At 54.7% G+C, this 18,314-nt stretch overlaps 1 protein-coding gene across 8 annotated transcripts in view; it reads right to left on the bottom strand.

Moving 5' to 3' along the window:
• Positions 1 to 18,314, bottom strand: part of AKNA (AT-hook transcription factor) — a 42,644-nt gene that overhangs the window by 20,204 nt on the left and 4,126 nt on the right. For 6 of the 8 annotated variants that reach the window (XM_059657868.1, XM_059657867.1, XM_059657873.1 and 3 more), the window contains 7 exons: positions 15,111 to 15,526; positions 11,584 to 12,638; positions 9,978 to 10,052; positions 4,360 to 4,516; positions 3,480 to 3,631; positions 1,675 to 1,734; positions 426 to 553 (listed from right to left, as the gene is read on the bottom strand). In XM_059657868.1, coding sequence (XP_059513851.1) covers positions 426 to 553; positions 1,675 to 1,734; positions 3,480 to 3,631; positions 4,360 to 4,516; positions 9,978 to 10,052; positions 11,584 to 12,638; positions 15,111 to 15,402 — 1,919 coding nt within the window. In that variant the 5' untranslated portion in view covers positions 15,403 to 15,526. The remainder of the gene's footprint in view (positions 1 to 425; positions 554 to 1,674; positions 1,735 to 3,479; positions 3,632 to 4,359; positions 4,517 to 9,977; positions 10,053 to 11,583; positions 12,639 to 15,110; positions 15,527 to 18,314) is intronic. The other 2 variants (XM_059657870.1, XM_059657869.1) reach the window with 1 other exon arrangement.

The following is an 18,314-nucleotide window of genomic DNA, read 5'->3' as shown; positions in this document are numbered from 1 at the left end:
ACACCCCACTATGGGGAGACCAGAAGACACAAATCTCAGCCTTGAATATTCACCTGTTGGAATATGTGCCTAATCACGATAGGACTTTCCTGTTCCCCTAGCGCAGTGGTTCTCAACCTTCCTAATGCCGCGACCCTTTAATACAGTTCCTCATGTTGTGGTGACCCCAATTTCATTGTTACAAATTGAACATAATTAAAGCATAGTGATCAATCACAAAAACAGTATGTAATTATATTTGTGTTTTCCGATGGTCTTAGGCGACCCCTGTGAAAGGGTTGTTCGACCCCCAAAGGGGTCGTGACCCACAGGTTGAGAACCGCTGCCCTAGTGTATACATTATGAGAATGACGTGTGCCCCTCCTGGTGACCGAGGGAGGGGGCCTGCCCGCTCTGTCCTCCCGAGCCTCCCTCCCCAGCAGTACCTGCCAGGATCAAACTTCCCAGGTGCCCCCGTGGAGCCGGCAAGCCGCTGTGCCGGGTGCTGCTCCCTGCAGGCCTTCAGGTATTCCTCCTCCAGGGCCGAGTGGGCAGCCTTCAGCTGCTGGAAGACCTGAAACCACACCCGGTGAGGCAGCCCTGCGTGCCCAGCCCCTGTGAACGCCCTCCCTGCAGACACAGAGGGCAAGACCGCCCAGGGCAGGGCCATGGGACTCAGCCTGGGCCTGTGGAGGTCTCTGGGCCCGCGTCCCTGGGGGGCTGGGGCCGGGGCCCTCTGGAGCCTGTCCGCCCTGGCTGAGCCGTCTGCCATCAGGCCGGCGCCAGCTCCCGAGGGACCAGTCCCTCCCGGGTAGAACGCCAAGAGCCCCAATGTTCCATGACAGTTGTAGTATCAAATACGCTATCACAGTGTCCCCCTAAGGACCTAGTACTTGAGACCACGGTCTTCATTCTTGATTTGCAACATCGTGGGTTTTGGAACTTTACTCTTTCCCTGTTCCTGGTCAGGCCCCTGACGCTGCCACAACCCTGCTAACTGCCCCTTCACTGACCACCCTGCTCCCTTTCCCCCCAGCTCTGAGAGCTCTGCCTGCTCCTTTGGGACGCTGGCGGATGCAGCAGAAACCGAAGTTTTACATCCGACAGTTACCTAGACATACCGAAGTCCAAAAGGAAGTAAGCCCATAATGGCTAGATCAGGGGTCTCCCCCTCCCCCTGCTCCCCAGCTAGTTTTCAGTTTGGGGCAATTACTACTGTAATAAAGAAAATAAAAACGAAAGACCTCTTTCTGAGGCCGAGAGCGGGATAACTGGTGGGAAGCCATGCAGGGCAGCGATCATGACCCTGGACGCGGGACTCGGACAGACCAGGCTCTGCCATCTGTCAGCGGTGTGACCTGAAGTCCCCTCTCGGGGATTCGGCTGCATCCCAGTTAAATGTTGGTGAGGACTGTCACTGCCCTGCCCGGTTTTTATGATGATAACATGAAATCATGTACTTAACCAGCTTGCCCCAGTGCCTGGCACACCACCACCGTCGCTTAGTAAGTGGTAGCCATTGCGAGATAATGATCACTATCACGGGAAGCTAAGCAGGGGCCGATTCTTCTGAAAGGAGACGCTGTGTCTGGCTTCTCTGGCCCGTCTGTGGCAGATGGGGCTTCAGAGGCTCAGAGATGGGGGACAGAGCAGTTATCTGGCAGCTCTCAGGGTATCTCCCCAAGTGGGCGGTACCTTGAGCTGATCCTGGGGCGTCAGCCGTCCTGCCCGCATCAGGCCCACGAAGGACTCCACCTGCACACGGGGAGAAGGAAACACGCGCCATGAACCCGGACCCCGGAAGAGGAGCCCTGCGGACCCCCGCACTCAGCCACATTCGCGCTTTGGCACGAGGAGCTGGGTCCCGCCTAGGGATGTGGGTTTTCTGCCAAGCCCGGAGAGGCATGAGCCAGAAACTGACTTCATCCCCGACCCCGGCCATGGCCGCCTTGGGAAAATTAAAGGGGAACCTCCAGGAATCTATGGACAGCAAAGCGCACTCACTCATGTGCACGAAGACCTGTGAGGCAGGATATGTGCTGCAGCGTGGTCTGGGTGGGGTGGGGTGGGGTGGGGTGGGGGTGTGGGGGATAGTTTAAATGCCGGTCTGTGGAATAGTGTGCACACAAGAAGAGGAAGGCACATGTGTATGTTCTGATGTATGAATGCCTCCAAGACCAGGGCAGTGTTTCTCGTGTGCTGCCATCTGTACAAAATATGTGGCGAATAAAAAAGGAAAACTATAAATACAGTTGCTTGTATATAAGCTCTCTCGAGAAGGATGCAAGACACGGAAACATTAATTACTTCTGGGGAAAACTGGGTGGTGGAAGGGCAGGGATGGGAGGGAGGTTTTCTACTTTCTACCTCCTTCGAACTTCGAACAGAGTAAATTTATTGCCCACCCAGAAATAAATATTCGAGTGTGGGACATTAAAAACGTCAAGGTACCCTATACTTGTGTGGCCATTTCTGTAAATGCATGTGAGCGCGTTGAACATTTTTGCTTGGAACGAAGGGCAAGGGTGAGAAAGACTTTTCACTGACTATACCTGCATCCTGTGTACATCTATTACCGTGATAATAAATGTTTTCATCAGGAAAAGTGGCATACAATGATTTGGGGATCACAGAGCCAGACTCAAAGGGACCACTAGCATATGAAATGTCCAGGAGAGACAAACCCACAGGGACAGAATATAGACCAGCAGCCACCAGGGGTCAGGGAAGGGGACCTGGGGAGTGACTGCCTCACGGATATGGAGTTTTCTTATGTCTGATGAAAATGTGAAGTTGATTGTGGTGGTGGTACATGACTGTGAATACAGTAAAAATCACTGAAGCATTCCTTTTAAATGAGTCGATAACATCTCAATAAAGCTGTCACCAAAAAAAGAAAAGGATGCCTGTGTGTCTCTGAAGGAATTAGTTTTCTGAACGTGGTCATGTATGTGACAACTCCATTTCCCTTTTTGCACTGACAACCAGGAAGCTCAAAGGCAAACATGAATCCGACAGTGTTCAGGGTCCAACAGAATACTCTGTTTACTCATTTCGCCCAAAGTTCACTTTAATTTTTTTCTACCCTTTCTTCCCCTTTGCCCCAGTTTCCTCACTTCCGTTCGTATGTGGTTATAATGCGCGCATTTTCTAACTGCTTTTGGAATAAGGCCAAGGGTGTACTTACAAACAGACCTGCAAACAATTCACTGTTATTTGTACTGTTTGATGAAAATATGAAGGCCCTTTGAGGGGTGGCTGAGAATTGATTTCTGTCATGAAATGAACTAACAAGCTGGGTGATGTGGGAGTCACCCCTCGCTCAGGGTGACAAGGAGGAGGCTGGAGCCACGTGCCCTCTAAAGCCAGGGGAGGCATGATCAGGGACCTCTGCAGGGGCGGGACAGTGAGCCTCACAGAGCCTCCCTGCTCAGCAGGCAGAGGCCCCACTCTCTCCAGGCGACTTACGTCCCACATGGCAAAGTGGGGCTTCCACTCACCTTGGCCAGGAACCGTCTGGCCTGAGAAGCCAGCGCCTGGGTCCGCTGTGCCGGGGCCTGGTCCTGGGCGATGCCTGGGTTCTCCGGAAGACACCCTGGGGTGGGCGCACTGGAGGACGAGGGGCTTGGGTCTCCTGGAGCTGACGACCTTCCTGGAATACACAACCACGGGACATTGGAGCCAAGGATGGTCCTTCCTGGGGCTGAGACCTGCTGCTGCACCCCCAAACCACTGCCTCCACCATCACTCATCTCCTGGTCACGCCCTCCTCACCCAGGCCCACAGGAGTGGGCTGGGCAGTGCTGTCCCCATTGACCGGAGAGAACAAGGTCTGGTTCTGCCCCGCATCACACAGCTGGAGCCCAGCCAGGCTCAGGAATCCCAGGAACAGCGTGGGCTCTCACTCAGGGGGATGCGGGTTCTAATCCCACCCTCCCCTGTGCAGCAGTGTGACCTTCAGCACGGGCTCGCCTCTCCTGGGCCTCGGTCTCCTTAACCGTCAGTGGGTAACCCCAGCAGGCACCCAGCCATGGAGATTAACAGGGGATTAAGTAGGATCATGCGTGGCAAAGCTGAGCATAGGGCCTGGTCCCCATATGGGCTCCATGGTGACAATACTCTTTGTTGTCATGCAACTCGCCCAAGATCACCCAGCTGCCAAGTGGCAGAGTGAGGGCATCCCCCAGGCTGCTCTGGCTTAAAGCAAGACACTTTCCACACCTACATTTGACCTTTCACCTCAAAGGGCCCCGAGAGGGGCCGCACATTCCTCTCTCCCCGGGCCTGCAGCCAGTGCCACCCGAGGGTGAACCAAGTGGCCCCTGAGCAGAATCACAGGCAGAGGGAGCCCTCCGGCCACGACTCCTCTCCCAGACTCACCTGAGGCCTCGGAGGTCTGTGGGGCCTCAGCAGCCCCCGGCCACCGCTCCACAGAATGGGGGTGTGGGATGGTGAAGGTCAGGACCTTGGTCCCCTGGGACACCATCCCCGTGTGGATGCTGTGGCTGGGCTTGGGTGGGTCCGAGTACAGGTTTACCTGTTAGGGAGAGGGGCACAGGCAGGGCCAAGTCAGGACGGGGGCAAACCCACACTAAAGGTCTTACCCTCATTCACACCATCACTCAGGCGCTCAACAAACATGCATTTGTTATTCCCTGTCAGTGGAGCCCTAGGGTAGGGAAACCAGACACTGGGCAAAGGGCTTACATTTCATTCTCTCTTGATGGTGAGAGACAGAGGGAAGCAGGGCAGGGACCATCGTCCCAATTTCCCAGAAGAGGAAACTGAGACTCAGAGAGGTTAAGTCATTAATTCAAAATCCCCAGCGGACAAATCCTTGGGCTGGGATTAGAAACTGGCTTTGACCCCAAAGTCCATGTTTTTTATATTGATAATTTCAAAATAATATTTGTTATAACAATGTATACTATAACCATAATATACAAATATAATATTTAACATAGAGAAAGCATAATTATTTTATAATGATATACTATTTATGAATAAAGACTTTCTAATAATAATTATCAGCAATTAATGGCTGCTTTGAGTAAACGAGTAAACCAACAACTACATGAACTGTTTTCTCAGTTGTAGCAGATCGCCATCACTGAGGATAAATCCGACGTGGTAAGTAGCCCAGGGTGTGAGAGAGAAGTCTGGAGTCGGGCAGCCAGCCAAGGAAGACTTTCGAAGCTCAGAATTAAAGGAGGCCCATGCGCCGTACAGTCGTTTACAGCAAGGTTGGCCAACTATGGTGTGTTGTGAATAAGGTTTTAGTGAACACAGACATGCTGATTTGTGGAGGTGTTGAGTCTGGATGCTCTCATGCTACACTGCAGAGTTGAGTCGCTGCCATGGAGACTGCGTGGTCCGCAGAGCTGAAGACGTGCACCGTGCGGCCCTCGGCAGAGAAAGTTCGCTGACCCCTGGCTTCGCGTGGGAGCTCTGCAGAGCTCGGGTTCACGTCCACCTTTGACTCCCAGAGCAACTGACTTAACTGACCTCTGCGCACAGTGAGTGCTCAGTGACTGCAGCCACGACCTTCACATTCAACATCACCTTCATCACCACTGTTACCACTGTCACCACCCTGGTCACCGTCATCACTATAATCCCCATTGCTATTGCCATCATCATCATTAACACCATCATCATTCATCACCATGATCACCATGATCACCATCACTGTAATACCTCACTATGGCATCATCACCATTAACACCATCATTCATCACCATTATCACCATCATTACCATCATCATTGCATTCATCACCATCATCGCCATTATCCCCATCATCATTATCCCCATTATCACCTTTATCATCGCCAATATCCCCATCATCTTATTCAGCACCATCAGCACCACTATCACCATCATCATCATATTCATCATTGTTATCACCATTATCCCCATCATCATTCATCACCATGATCACCATCACCACCATCACCATCGCCATCATCACTGTAATACCTCACTATGGCATCATCACCATTAACACCATCATTCATCACCATCATCATCACATTCATCACCATCATCACCATTATCCCCATCATCATTATCCCCATTATCACCTTTATCATCGCCAATATCCCCATCATCTTATTCAGCACCATCAGCACCACTATCACCATCATCATCATATTCATCATTATCCCCATTATCCCCATCATCATCATCACCATTATCACCTTCATCATCATCGCCACCGATCACTCCCCCTCTAAGGCAGGTCCCTGGAAAAGCTACTCCCCTGTGTTGCCTCAGTGCCCCCTGCTCCTCAAGACCTCAGGCAGCTTATCTTACTTCCCTGTGCTTCCCCAAGGTCAGGAGAGGGCAGTACGGGGTGGGCCTGGTGGAAGGAGCTCCCTAGCCCCCAGGCAGCCTCTCCCTGCTTAAGCTGCTCTTCACGTCCTGGCTGTGGCAGAAAAATCTGCTCCAAAGTGAGGGACAATGGCCCTGCATCATCAGTTGGGCATACTCCCCCCATCCCACACCCCACACCCCACACTCGGCCTCCAGCTGCCTCCTCCTCTTTCAGGCCCAGCCTCAAAGAGAACAAAGCTGGATTTTAATAATCCCCTCAGCCATCTGCTCAGACCCAACTGTGTGTGAGGCCTTGCCACCCCTCTCCTCCCAGGGTGACCCAAATCTGGGGGAAGCCCAGCCCTCTGTGCCCCGCTGTCTCACCTGTCCCGCCCCCAACCTCAGACCTGGCCCACCAAGGCCCAACCTGAGGGGCAACAGGAACTGAGCAGCTTCCAAGCACGAGGCCCCGGCCCCGTTGTTTTGGGGATCAGAGGAGCTTGAAGCAGAGGGGACAAAGGCTTGTGCAGATGCCCTGGGGCGGGGGGGGGGGCTGAGGATGGTGTGGACAGCTACTGAGCCGTCTCCAGAGCACAGCAGGAACCACCCCTGAGCTCCAAGGTGCCCCTTAAAGCCTCGGTGTCCCATGGTGCTCCCCAAGACTGCACTCCCTCCCTCAGGGGGGTTAGGCGCTGAATGGGGAATCTGTGAGTGTGGGAAACATTGGGTTAAATAACTGACTACACTCTGCACAGATGGATTTCTCCCAGCCTTTAAAATGCTAATGGGCTTTATGAATGGGGTGGAGAAGGGGAGAGAGTGGAGAGGATAGGAGATGTTTCCTCAATTCCTCTGAACATAGAAACCTCTCTTGCTCCAACCCCCACCACATCCCACCTCCACCAGGGGCTTTTGGACCAACTAGTGGCCCTCAAACCATACACTTTTAGAAAAGGCAGTGTTCCGCCATCCCTCCATTCTTTTTGGGGTAATTTCTGGTCTCCTCAGCCTCCCAGATCCCCCGGCAGCTGAGAGGCGCTGAGATGGGGGACAGAGGCTGCAGGGAGGTGGCCACTGGACATCGAATATGTGAGGTCACCATAAACTCTGGCTCTACGCTGGTGTAGAGAACAGAGCCAGGCAGTGACACCTGACCACCCGGGCTCCCTGCCCCCAACCAGTCCCAATACGGGGATGGTCCCAGGCCTGGCCATGGACTTCCTGGTCAGCTCCCCAGCGGCAGAAGCCAGAGCCTGGTGCTGCTGGACGGTGTGGTGGTGGACGTGGGCTTTGGAACCAAACTGCCCGATCAAACCCCAGCTCTGGCACTTATCTATGGAGTGATCTTGGGCAAATGACGGAACCGCTCTGTGCCTCAGTTTCCCCCACGGTAAATTCCCCAGGACAGTGGCCATTCACATCCCTTATTGTTATTGCTGTTATCACTCCATCAGCATCATGCTGTCTGGCCCCACACGTCTGCCGTAGACCGAGCGTCGCTGGGCTCCCCCAGCGTGGGGAGAAGCGCCGCTTTGGAACAGGCAGGCCTCGGGTGAGTCCCAGCTCTTCATCCCTTGCCAGCCGTGGGATGTTGAGCAAACCCCTCTGCCTCGCTGAGCCTCGGTTTCCTCTTGGCCAGGGCCTGGCACCTTTCACTGCTCAGCAAGGCAGGCTCCTCCCTGGGCCCCCACTGTTGCTGGCCCCCCACTGCCAGGCCTGGCCTGGGTGCCCAGGGCAACGTCTCCAGCCTGGCTCCCTCCTTCCCCCAGTAGGTCCAGCCCTCCCCACGTAGGACTTGGAGCAGAGGGAGGGGCTCAGCAGGCCCAGGGGAGGTCACTCGGGCTGAGGGGCCCGAAGGAGCGGAACACCTCCACCTCCCTGCCCAGGGTGGAGTCTACGGAGCCCTGGCTGGAAGCCCTGGGCCCCGTGGGACCTGGCGAGTCCCCTCCCCTCCTGGGCTCCGTGTCCTCAGCGCGCTGGGATGGGCAGCCCTGCCTTCCTGCTCCCCAGGGCAGCTGTGAGACTGGGTGACCAGCAGCATATTGCCCTGCTTCTAGAAGGCTCCAGCGGGCCATGCCCCCCCTTCTCTTGAGGAGAACCCACAGGCAAGGAGGCCTTTTCCCAGAAAGGGGGTGGGTGAGCTGGCACCGAACCACTCCCAGCCCGCCCGGCTTCCCTCCTGAGGGGTCTCAGGCACCAGAGGTGACCGCATACAGGAAGACCCAGTCCCCACTGGGTTGGGGATGTGAGGCGGCACCAGGGCTGTGTTCCCACTGTGTCCACCCTGGCCGTGTCTGCGCTGCACCTGGGCACCCAGTACACACCTCCATAGTGACACTGTTCATAAGAATAATACTCCCCAATTCTATGGAAGAACTCGCCAGGTGGCAGGTCCCTATACCGACTCCTCCCCTTCATCAGGAAAGGACAGAAGGAAAGGCGGGAGGGAGGAGATGCCTCGGGCCTCTACCCCTGACCATGACCTCTGGCAGCCTCTGCCTCTCCTGGGGCCCCAGTTCCCCAATCTGTAAGACAGGGCACTGCGGGTTTGCACGGGATCACAGTTCCTTTCCGCAGGACCGTCTGGGGTCTGCAGTCATGAGAATGTGGCTTCCGGGGAGAGGATGCCCCACCCAGCCCCTCTACTGTCCTCCCAGCACCCCTCCCTCCCACCCGAGTCCGCTCAGAAGCTCAGAGCTGTGAGGCGGCTTAAGATACCGGGCAGAGCCCACTGGCTGCCCAGAGGCAGGTCTGATGAACCCCCTGTACAGATGTGTCCGAGGAGGCTGGGACGGGAAGGGCCTGCCTGTGTGTGAGGCCGGTGTGGGGACAGAGAACTGCTCCAGGACAGGCCCCTTCCGCTGTCGCATCTGGCTGCTTCCGCCCACACTCAGAGCACTGCTAGAAGGGCCAGAGCATGTCGATTCGATGGGGGAGGCCAGGAAGGGGAGCGTCTGCACCTCTGCCCCTCAGCTCCGCCCCCTCCTCCTTGGCTACCTGATGGGGCAAGAGCAGGGGAGCAGGGAGGGGGAGACAGGAAACCACAGGGGCTGCCGCAGGTCTCACTTCCTGCCTCACCCCAGAAAAGGGGAAGGTCCCTCAGCCTCCTCCTAAGTTGGGGTGGGGGCTGGGCGGGCAGCCAGCTCTATTGGGTGGGTGGGTTTCTCCCTCCATGCTCCCCTGCCACACACTTGGCACTCACTCAGCACTCAGTGGGGGGCGGAGAGGGGGGGCTGTGGTCAATGGGGGGGAAAAAGAAAGGCAGAGTGGGGACCCAGGAAGGATCAGGCCCAGCAAACAAGCACCAGAGGCTGAGAAGAAATTCCGTGCTACTTCCTTGAGGCTCATAGAGCCCAAGGATCTTCCCTAAGGTCACACAGCTGAGCAACAATGGGTTCAGGCATCGAGCCCAGGCGATCTGAGCCCAGGGCTCACCTAGATGGAGAGAGCTTCTGCTGCAGTCCCTGGGGACCCTGGAATCTAGGATTCAAGAACATCAACTAATAAAGGAGCCTGGACCTGGAGACCTGTGGTCAAGGTCACAGACCACGTGACCTTGCGGTAGGACAAGGAAGGACTGGGCTCCACTATGGCCAGGAGGCAGGTCTCGGGAGGCGGGAGGCAGACTGTGGGAAAGGGTCATCCCCGGCGGCCAGGGCCCACGCCTCCCCCACCCAGCCATACCTTGGCCCCCAGGCGCAGCTGGTCGATGGTGTTCTCGGCCTCCGCATACTTGGTGAGGAGTTTGTGGTAGTCCTCCTGCAGGGCAGGGACAGCGAAGTGGTCACCGCCAGGCTCCTCGCGGCCAGGCCCCCACAGGGAACCCACCCCCCAAAGGGGCTTCTGGGAGGCTCTTTCAGGCTCACGTGCAATGCCGACCCCCGTGGCCAAATTCTGGGGTGTGAGAGGCAGCAGGGCAACTCAGCCAGCAGCCCTCCCACCGTCCGGACAAGGAGTCAGGGAGGAGGCCCCTGGGCTGTGGTACCAAGCATGTCACGGAGGACTGAGGACCGTAACTACTCGCATCCAGATCCCCAGCCCGTCTGTGGGCTCTGTGGGTAGGTGAGGCCCCCATCTGTCCTCCCCACCACCCACTTGCAGCTTAAATAGTATGTGCTGAGTAAGTACATTTTAATGGCTGAAAGAATGAACGATCAAGGGTTCCCTTGGTAGAAAAATAGAGGACTTGAAAATGACCGTTGCATCTACTCAGAGTCACTATTTTCCTTAAACAAAACAGAAGGGCGTCATTAAGACAAGTCATGCTAGAGGGGAAAGCAAAAGCAGACGTCACCGGTCACCTTTGCAGAATGCTAGGGAAGTGGCGTGTTGTTCTGAAAACTAGTAATGAGGGCAGAATCAAGCATCTCTCCCCGATGGGAACAAGACCTTGGTAACCAAGCAGTGGGTGAGGGAAAGTTTTCCTTTACAGAAAATTTCCATCATATACACACAGAAGGGACGGTAGCCTGAGGCTGCCACCATTTGTCACCCCAAGTGAAGGAAGAACTTGACCAAGGCAAAGGCATCGGTGGCCACTCCCATCACAGCCCAGAGGCCAGCAGGCACCCCCGGCCTCCTGACGGGACCACCCATGATGTGTGCTTGCCCCAAACTCCCTACCTGGGTGGTGCTCACGGTCCGGAGGGGTAATAAACAGGTGATCACAACCCGAAAGACTCACTGGCCAAATAGATGAGCTGTGTTTGGATCCTAATTCGAACCCACTACAGCAAACAAGCCACTTAATGAGACACAGGGAGAGAGCTGAACATGGACCGGGTATCGGTAATATTAAGGAATCGGTGTTAACTTTTAGCTCTGATAGTGGTATTGTGGTTATGTTTAAGGGAGAATCCTTATCTTTCAATGTATGTACTAAAATATTTTTGAATAAAATGATCTGATGCCTGAAATTTGCTCCAAAATACTCCAGGAGGGTGAGTGGGGGGAGGGGAGCCATAGATGAAAAAGGTTGCCAGGGGCTGGGTGATGGGTGAATGGGTGGAAACTGGGTGATGGAGATGGGGGCTCCTTTTGCTATTTTTACTCTTGTATGTTTCAAATTTTTTTCACGGCAGAAGTTAAAAACAAACAAACACAGACCATCCCTGCCGCATGAGTGCGATCATTTCTCTTTCTGAGCAAAGGGCTGGGACGATCTCCATGGGTCAGGGTACAGGCCTCTCTCCGGCAGCAGGGGCTCCTGGCCCAGCCCGAGGGGCCCCAACCCTCCCAGGCCAGCGGCAGGTGCCTTGGCAACATGCCTGTAGACACGCGTCCAGCTTACCTGGAGCTGATGGACCAGCTTGGTGGCTTGCTCGGGTGTCTGAAATTCTTCGGGTACCCTGGTGATGGGGTGGGCAGGGGGTGGGTCCTTCCCCACGCAGGCTTCCCCACTGCTCAACAGCACCTCCCGCACAATCTCGGCAGGTGATTTGAAAATCAGGGGCCGGATGGGATCCTGAGGCTGCCTGCTGTGCCTCCTGGCCTTGGGGGGGTGGTAGCTGTCCTCTTTGGGGAACCTCACCCGGGGTCCCACCTTGGAGAAATCAGGGAGCGGGTAGTTCAGCCGCCCCCGGCCGTAGTTGGGGGCATCAGAAGATGAGTGGCCAGCCACAGTGGCTCCCGGCCTGCGCGGCCTGTCCTGCGGGGCTGGCCTGGGCGGAGGACTCAGGCGGCTGACGGAGCCAGTGAATCGGGAAGGGAGCGCCTTAGGTGATATCCGTGCACGCTTCCAGGAGTGGTCCCCCGGCTGAGGGCAGGAGAGACTGGCCGATCCTCTCCTCCATCTATCTGCAGGACACTGGAGGCTCTGGGCTGGGGGGACTGAGGAGTCCTGGAATTCCGTGGGCGTTGCCAGAGCAACGCCTCCTCCAGTTCTGTCATCTGGGTTTAGGAGGTGGTGGCTGGGGCTCTGTGGTGAAGTTTCCTCGAGGGCAGTGGGCTGGGGGACACCCGTCTCTCCTTCCCAGGTAGAATCAAGGCTGTCACTAGGGTGGCCGAGGCTCACCGTCCCGCTGCTCCAGGACTTTGCAGAGCTGAGGTCAACAGTTGGGTTGACCTCAGAATGTTCTGGAAGTTTGTCTCCACTGGCTTGTTTGCCCGAGGCCACCCAGCTTGTGGCGTGACCCCACCCCAGAGCCACGGGGCTGGGGGTTCCATCGTCCCCAGAGCAGAGACTAGCCTCATACTCGGACCTCGGGGAGCTCTCTCCGGCTTCGTCATCTCCGAGGGCCTCCTCTGGCTCCTCCTCAGTCATGCCCGGCGGAGGTTCCTGCTGGGGGAGCCAGTCGGGAGGCAAGTTGGAACTTTCTGGGCTGTCCACATCCTCTGCTTCGAACTCTGGAAAGACAGGTCCTCTCTTAGCACTTTCGGGTCTGGACTCACCGTGGAATGTTGCCTAAGTCATTTCACCCCTCGGGCATTCGTTTCCTCATCAGTGGGGATGGCCAGACGCCCAGAAAGCCCCCACCCACCTATGGCCACGTACTTACCTCACCTCCTCCGGTTGTCTCAAAGGTCCTCCAAACTCAAACCTCAAACCTGTCTCAGCAAATGGCAACACCATCCCATCCAGCTGCACAAGCCAGAAACTGGGAGGCATCTTGTCATCGCCCCCCGCCCCCCCGACCCCATCATCCAATCGGTCTCCATCACCTCCTATAGAGCTGTCAACTCACCCACTGCTCCGAAGTCCGGCACCACCACCTTTGCCCAAGACAGCATCCTCTCACCTGAAGCCCTGCAGTGGCCACCTAATCGTCTCCTCGGTCCTCACCCTCACCCCCCGCCCGCCCCGTCGGAAAACTTATCAACACCTTCCTGTTGTTCCCAGGATAGAGCTGAACCTTCATAAGGTCCTGCCCCTGCCTCCAGCACCCATTAGCTCTCCTGACCCGCCTCTCTCCAGGGTCCCCCTGCCTCTCCCTGCTCTGGTCCTGCCGCATCCTCTCCCACCACAGGGCCTCTGCACATGCTGGTCCTTCCACCCTCCCCCTCCCTTGGCCTAGTTGACTCCTATTTGTCCTTCGGGCATTAGCTCAACCTTGACCTCATCAAGGAAGACTTATCACATCTCCCTTCATACGTGTTCACAAGACTGAATACCTTTCCTTGGAGATACTTATCACAGCTGCAGTTTTGCACTTATGTGATTGTATCATTAATATCCCCCCCCACACACACACACACACACTACTGTAAGTTCCATAAGCGTCAGGACACCCTGTTTTTATTTACTATTGCATTTGCAGAGTAGGTGCTCAATACTTGTTGACTTAATGGAAAGAAGGAAAGGAAGGGAGGGAGGGAGGACAATAAAGTATGCAAAGCTCCAGGAAATGGACAATTGTTGTCATTGTTACATAGTAGGTGCTCAAGAAATAGTCACTCTTCCATCCACCCATTCATCACCCACTCGTCTATCCATCTACCTATCGACCCAGCCACTTACCCATCCGTTACCTACCCACCCATTCGCCTCTACATCATCCATGTAGTCAGTGTTTATTGAGCACCTTCTCTGTCCTCGATATGATGAAAGCCTTTGAGATAGAGCCAAAGCTCCATGAGACACAGTGTGTCTACTGCCAGGCACAGACTCTCTGCTCTGGTTAAGCACCTTTGTCATAGCCCTTGTACCACTCTCTGCTCCCCTGTGCTCTTTCCCCTCCCCTTGGAATCTCTACATCCTTCAACTCCTTAAAACATCCTTCAGCAAGTCTCTCTTGTTTACAATAGCACATGCGAAGTCCAGAGAGGTTAAGCATCTTGCCAAAGATCACACAGCAGTTCACAGCAGGCCTGGACCTAAAACCCAGGTCCCAGCCATGCAGGCAAGTTAGCTTCTGCTACTGGGGGTTATGGAGTGAGATGAAGAGAGTGGGCTTTGGAGCCAGGGAGCCCTGGGTTCGGTCCTGGTCCCTCTGGTCCCTTCCAGGGGGCCGTGGGCAAATAGCTGGCTCTCTGGCAGTCCTTACTCAGACTAGAGGCTAGTCCCTCCTACCTGGAGGGAATGAGACAAGTCCCGGGCTGTGCCTAGCCCTGCACCGGGCACACAGTAGGGGCAAAGGACATGGCAGCTGCTGTTACATCATAGCAGGGGGTTACCATGTGACCTGAGGAAGAGATGCCTCTGCCCTTTCCTCCCAGGGCATCCCAGTCACTGTCCTGAGGGAGAGCTCAAAAACAGATCCTGGTCTAAAGTTGGTCTCCATGAAAAGGGAAGACTTATTTTAGAAAACAAGGGATGCCAGCATCCCCACTGCTAAATGGGATTTTACAAAATCTTCAAAACGGGCATAACAGGCCATTTCAATGACCAGGGTTCTTATCAAAGCGTGTGTGCAGAGATGTGTTAATGACGCCCATCTCCGCAAGGTTTATAATGGCAAAAACTAGCAGTGACCTAAGCGCCCAGCGGCAAGAGATTGGGCCAGCACATTTCAGAATGTCCACACCACGGAACTCCCAGTCAGCCACAGGAGTGACTTGTGGAAGACTATCTGATGAGCTGGGCAATGTTCATGTCTATTAAGTTACAGAAAAGCAGGTTACAATACAGTCATATTACATTTGCATCTGTAGACACGTAAGGAAAAAAGTTATCTGGATATGGCATTTTTAGTTTTTCCTCTTTTTCTATTTCCTGCAATAAACAGTATCACTTATGTAATTTAAATCTTTAAAATTTTTAAATTATAGACTTCATAGATTTCAATTAAAATTGTTTCTAAAACTCCCTCCCTCTCCCCGCCTCCCGCCAGAAGGTAGGACGTTAGGGGGACAGTGTGAGGCTGGGGGAGTCAGTCTCACCTTCCTCCGCAGACTCTCCCGATTCGGATTCGGATTCGAATCCGGATCCCTGGTGCCCATCAGGTTGCGGTTCCGAGTCCCATTGCCGAGGCTGCAGGTGCTGCTGGGCCCGGCAGAAGTCCTCCAGGAGCTCGGGGCTGGTGGCGCTGGGAAAGGGCTCCTCGGCTCCCCAGCTGTGTGGGCCGCCCCCACAAGCATCCTTTTCCTCCTTGGCCCAGGTCCAGCGCCGCCGCGGGGGCCCCGTCCCCAGGCCTGGCTCGGACCAGTGGACCTCGGTCCCCGAGCTGGCCATTGGGCCCAGCCTGCGCTTCACCGGGACCCCTTCACCTGGGCCACTTCATCTTCAGGACGTGGCCCTGCCACTCAGGGCATCAGAGTCACTGGCTCCTCTCAGCGCCAGCCATCCTGCCTGCGGCCTGTCGGGGACACAATCGAGGGACAGCATTAACCCTCAAGTCCCCTTCTTTCTACAGAACAAGAAGTTACCAGCAGGAATTCTGGAATCAAAAGCCCTGGTTCTGCTCCTGGCTCCATCCCCATGAAGCTGTGTGACCCTGGGCAAGTCACCTGTTTTCATGTTCTTCATCAGTGAAATTGGGGTAATAATTCCCAGCTCCCTCAAGAGTTCGGGGAAATGACCCAAGATGCATGATAAGGGGCCCAGCAGCCAGCACTGGCAGGAGTGGGTTGTGTGCTAGGATTGTTACCAGGTGCCAGGCTCCGTGCGTGGGCACTGGGCACAGGCCAGACCCTGGGGGATAAGGGATAGGGCAGGGGCCCAGCCCATTGAGAAGCCACTTCCTCTGGGAACCCTCCCTGACCCCCCCTCTGGTAAGAATCCAAATCGGGAGTACGGGGATGGAGAAAAGAGCATTCCAGGACCCCAAATAATTCAAAATAGATAAACAAATACACGCACATGCACGCGCACGGCAGCACTACTCACAAGAGCCCAACGGTGGAAACAACCCAAACACCCATCAACGGTGACTATAAACAACCATGGTCTAAACCAGCCGTGGGCAAACTACGGCCCGCGGGCCGGATCCGGCCCGTTTGAAATGAATAAAACTAAAAAAAAAAAAGACCGTACCCTTTTATGTAATGATGTTTACTTTGAATTTATATTAGTTCACACAAACACTCCATCCATGCTTTTTTTCCGGCCCTCCGGTCCAGTTTAAGAACCCACTGTGGCCCTCGAATCAAAAAGTTTGCCCACCCCTGGACAATGTCCTATTAACCAGCCATGAAAGAATGAGGTCTGATCCCTGCTACGGCATGGATGCACCTGGAATATTTTGCTGAGTGAAAGAGGCCAGACACAAAGCCCACACACAGTGTGGCCACATTGACATGAAATATCCAGACCAGGTAAATGCAAGAAGGCAGGCTGGTGGTTATCAGGGCCTGGGGGACGGGGGGCTGGGGAGTGAGTGCTTAATGGCCACAGGGTTCTTTTGGGGTGATGAAAATGTTTTGGACTAGATAGAGGTGGGGGTTGCACAACATTGTGAATATACCACAAGCCACTGAATTGTTCACTTTGAAATAGTTAATTTTATGTTATGTGACTATCACCTCAATTTTTTTTAAAAAAAAAGCATTCCAGGCAGGGGGATCAGCGAGTACAAAGGCCGAGAGGCAGGAGGGGTGACTGGTACAAACCACTGCCAATTGGATGGCAGAGAGTATGGGCAAAGAGGGGTGGTGGCCAGACTCAGGAGGGCCTCTGAGGTCCCGCTCAGGCGCTTGAAGGGCATCCCAGATCCGGGAGAGCACCCCGAGGTGTGGCTTACAAGATCCCCTCTGGCTGCTCTGGAGGATGAACCAGAAGTGGGGAGCCTGGCTGGCTGCCGGGGGACCTGTGGCAGCAGAAAGAGGACTCCTCCCCACCTGCCTTCTATCCTCTCCTTTCCCTCTCCTTCCCTCCCTCTCATCTCCTCTTGCCTCCTTCTTTCCCTGCCCTCCTGCTATGGCCAACACGCCCCAGGCACCCCCTCTGTGCCCAGCACCACGGAGTCCTGGGAACAGAGCTGACAGAGCAGCAGGCAAGGAACTCGGCGGGGCCTCCAGGCCTGGCTCTACAGGTGGGCAAACTGAGGCCCAGAGAGCAGAAGGGCCTGGCCCGAAGCCACACATCAGCCAGGACCAGGCTGGGGTGAAAGGTCACCTTGGAGCCAGGCCAGGCTCCTCCTTCCATGCGGTGGAGACGACTGAGTATAAAAAACGCTGGGCCTCCGAGGACAAACAGGACTGTGTTTGTCTCCGCAGCCTCGTGAGCACTTGGGTGGTGGTCAGTCTGATCTGCACGGCTGAGAAAAGTCAGCAGCAACTATTTCTGGATAGAAAGCTCCCCAGGGAACATGCCGCCCGAGAAAGGCTACCGCCTTCTCAAGGCCTGGGGTAGGGACAGGCAACAACGTTCTCCCCTCCGGCTGCAGCCCTGCTCCTTGGACAGGGCTCAGGGGCCTCTTCCCCTCCCTGCCTCTATCTCCCCCTCTCCCCCGGAATGTGCTCCAGATCACCCTGTGAGTGACCCCGGGACCCCCCTCCCCAGGCTTCTCTTCTCTTGCTTTACCTGTGTGTTCTCAGGTGAGTGGGTCCCAGGAAAACTGCTTTTCAGAGGAGAAAACAGAAGCGCAACATGGAAGGGACTTGGCCAAGGTCACCCAGCTGCTCAGTGACAGAACAAGATTTGAAAGTGTCCGCTTTGAAAAGCCCAGTGGTCTCCAAAATTTATTTTTAATCACACAGCTCATCAGGAAAAATATAAATTTGCTTGTATACCCTATATATAGGGTGGGGCAAAAGTAGGTTTACAGTTGTGAGTACGCAAAACAGTTTATTCTTGTATTACTACTTATTAATTATTGTATTATTTTCTATACGAACAACTGTAAACCTACTATTGCCTAACCCCGTATATTTCTTATAACTTTATAGACATGTAGTCTCATGCTAATATATTACATATATTAGAAAAAATATTGCCAAAACCGGTTTGGCTCAGTGGATAGAGCGTCGGCCTGTGGACTGAAAGGTCCCAGGTTCAATTCCGGTCAAGGGCATGTACCTGGGTTGTGGGCACATCCCCAGTGGGAGATGTGCAGGAGGCAGCTGATCAATGTTTCTAACTCTCTATCTCTCTCCCTTCCTCTCTGTAAAAAATCAATAAATATATTAAAATATATATATATCAAA

Source organism: Myotis daubentonii, chromosome 11, assembly GCF_963259705.1.
Source record: "Myotis daubentonii chromosome 11, mMyoDau2.1, whole genome shotgun sequence".
Lineage (NCBI taxonomy): Eukaryota > Metazoa > Chordata > Mammalia > Chiroptera > Vespertilionidae > Myotis > Myotis daubentonii.
Note: the sequence above shows the minus strand (reverse complement) of the source record. Positions and strands in the feature narration are given on the sequence as shown.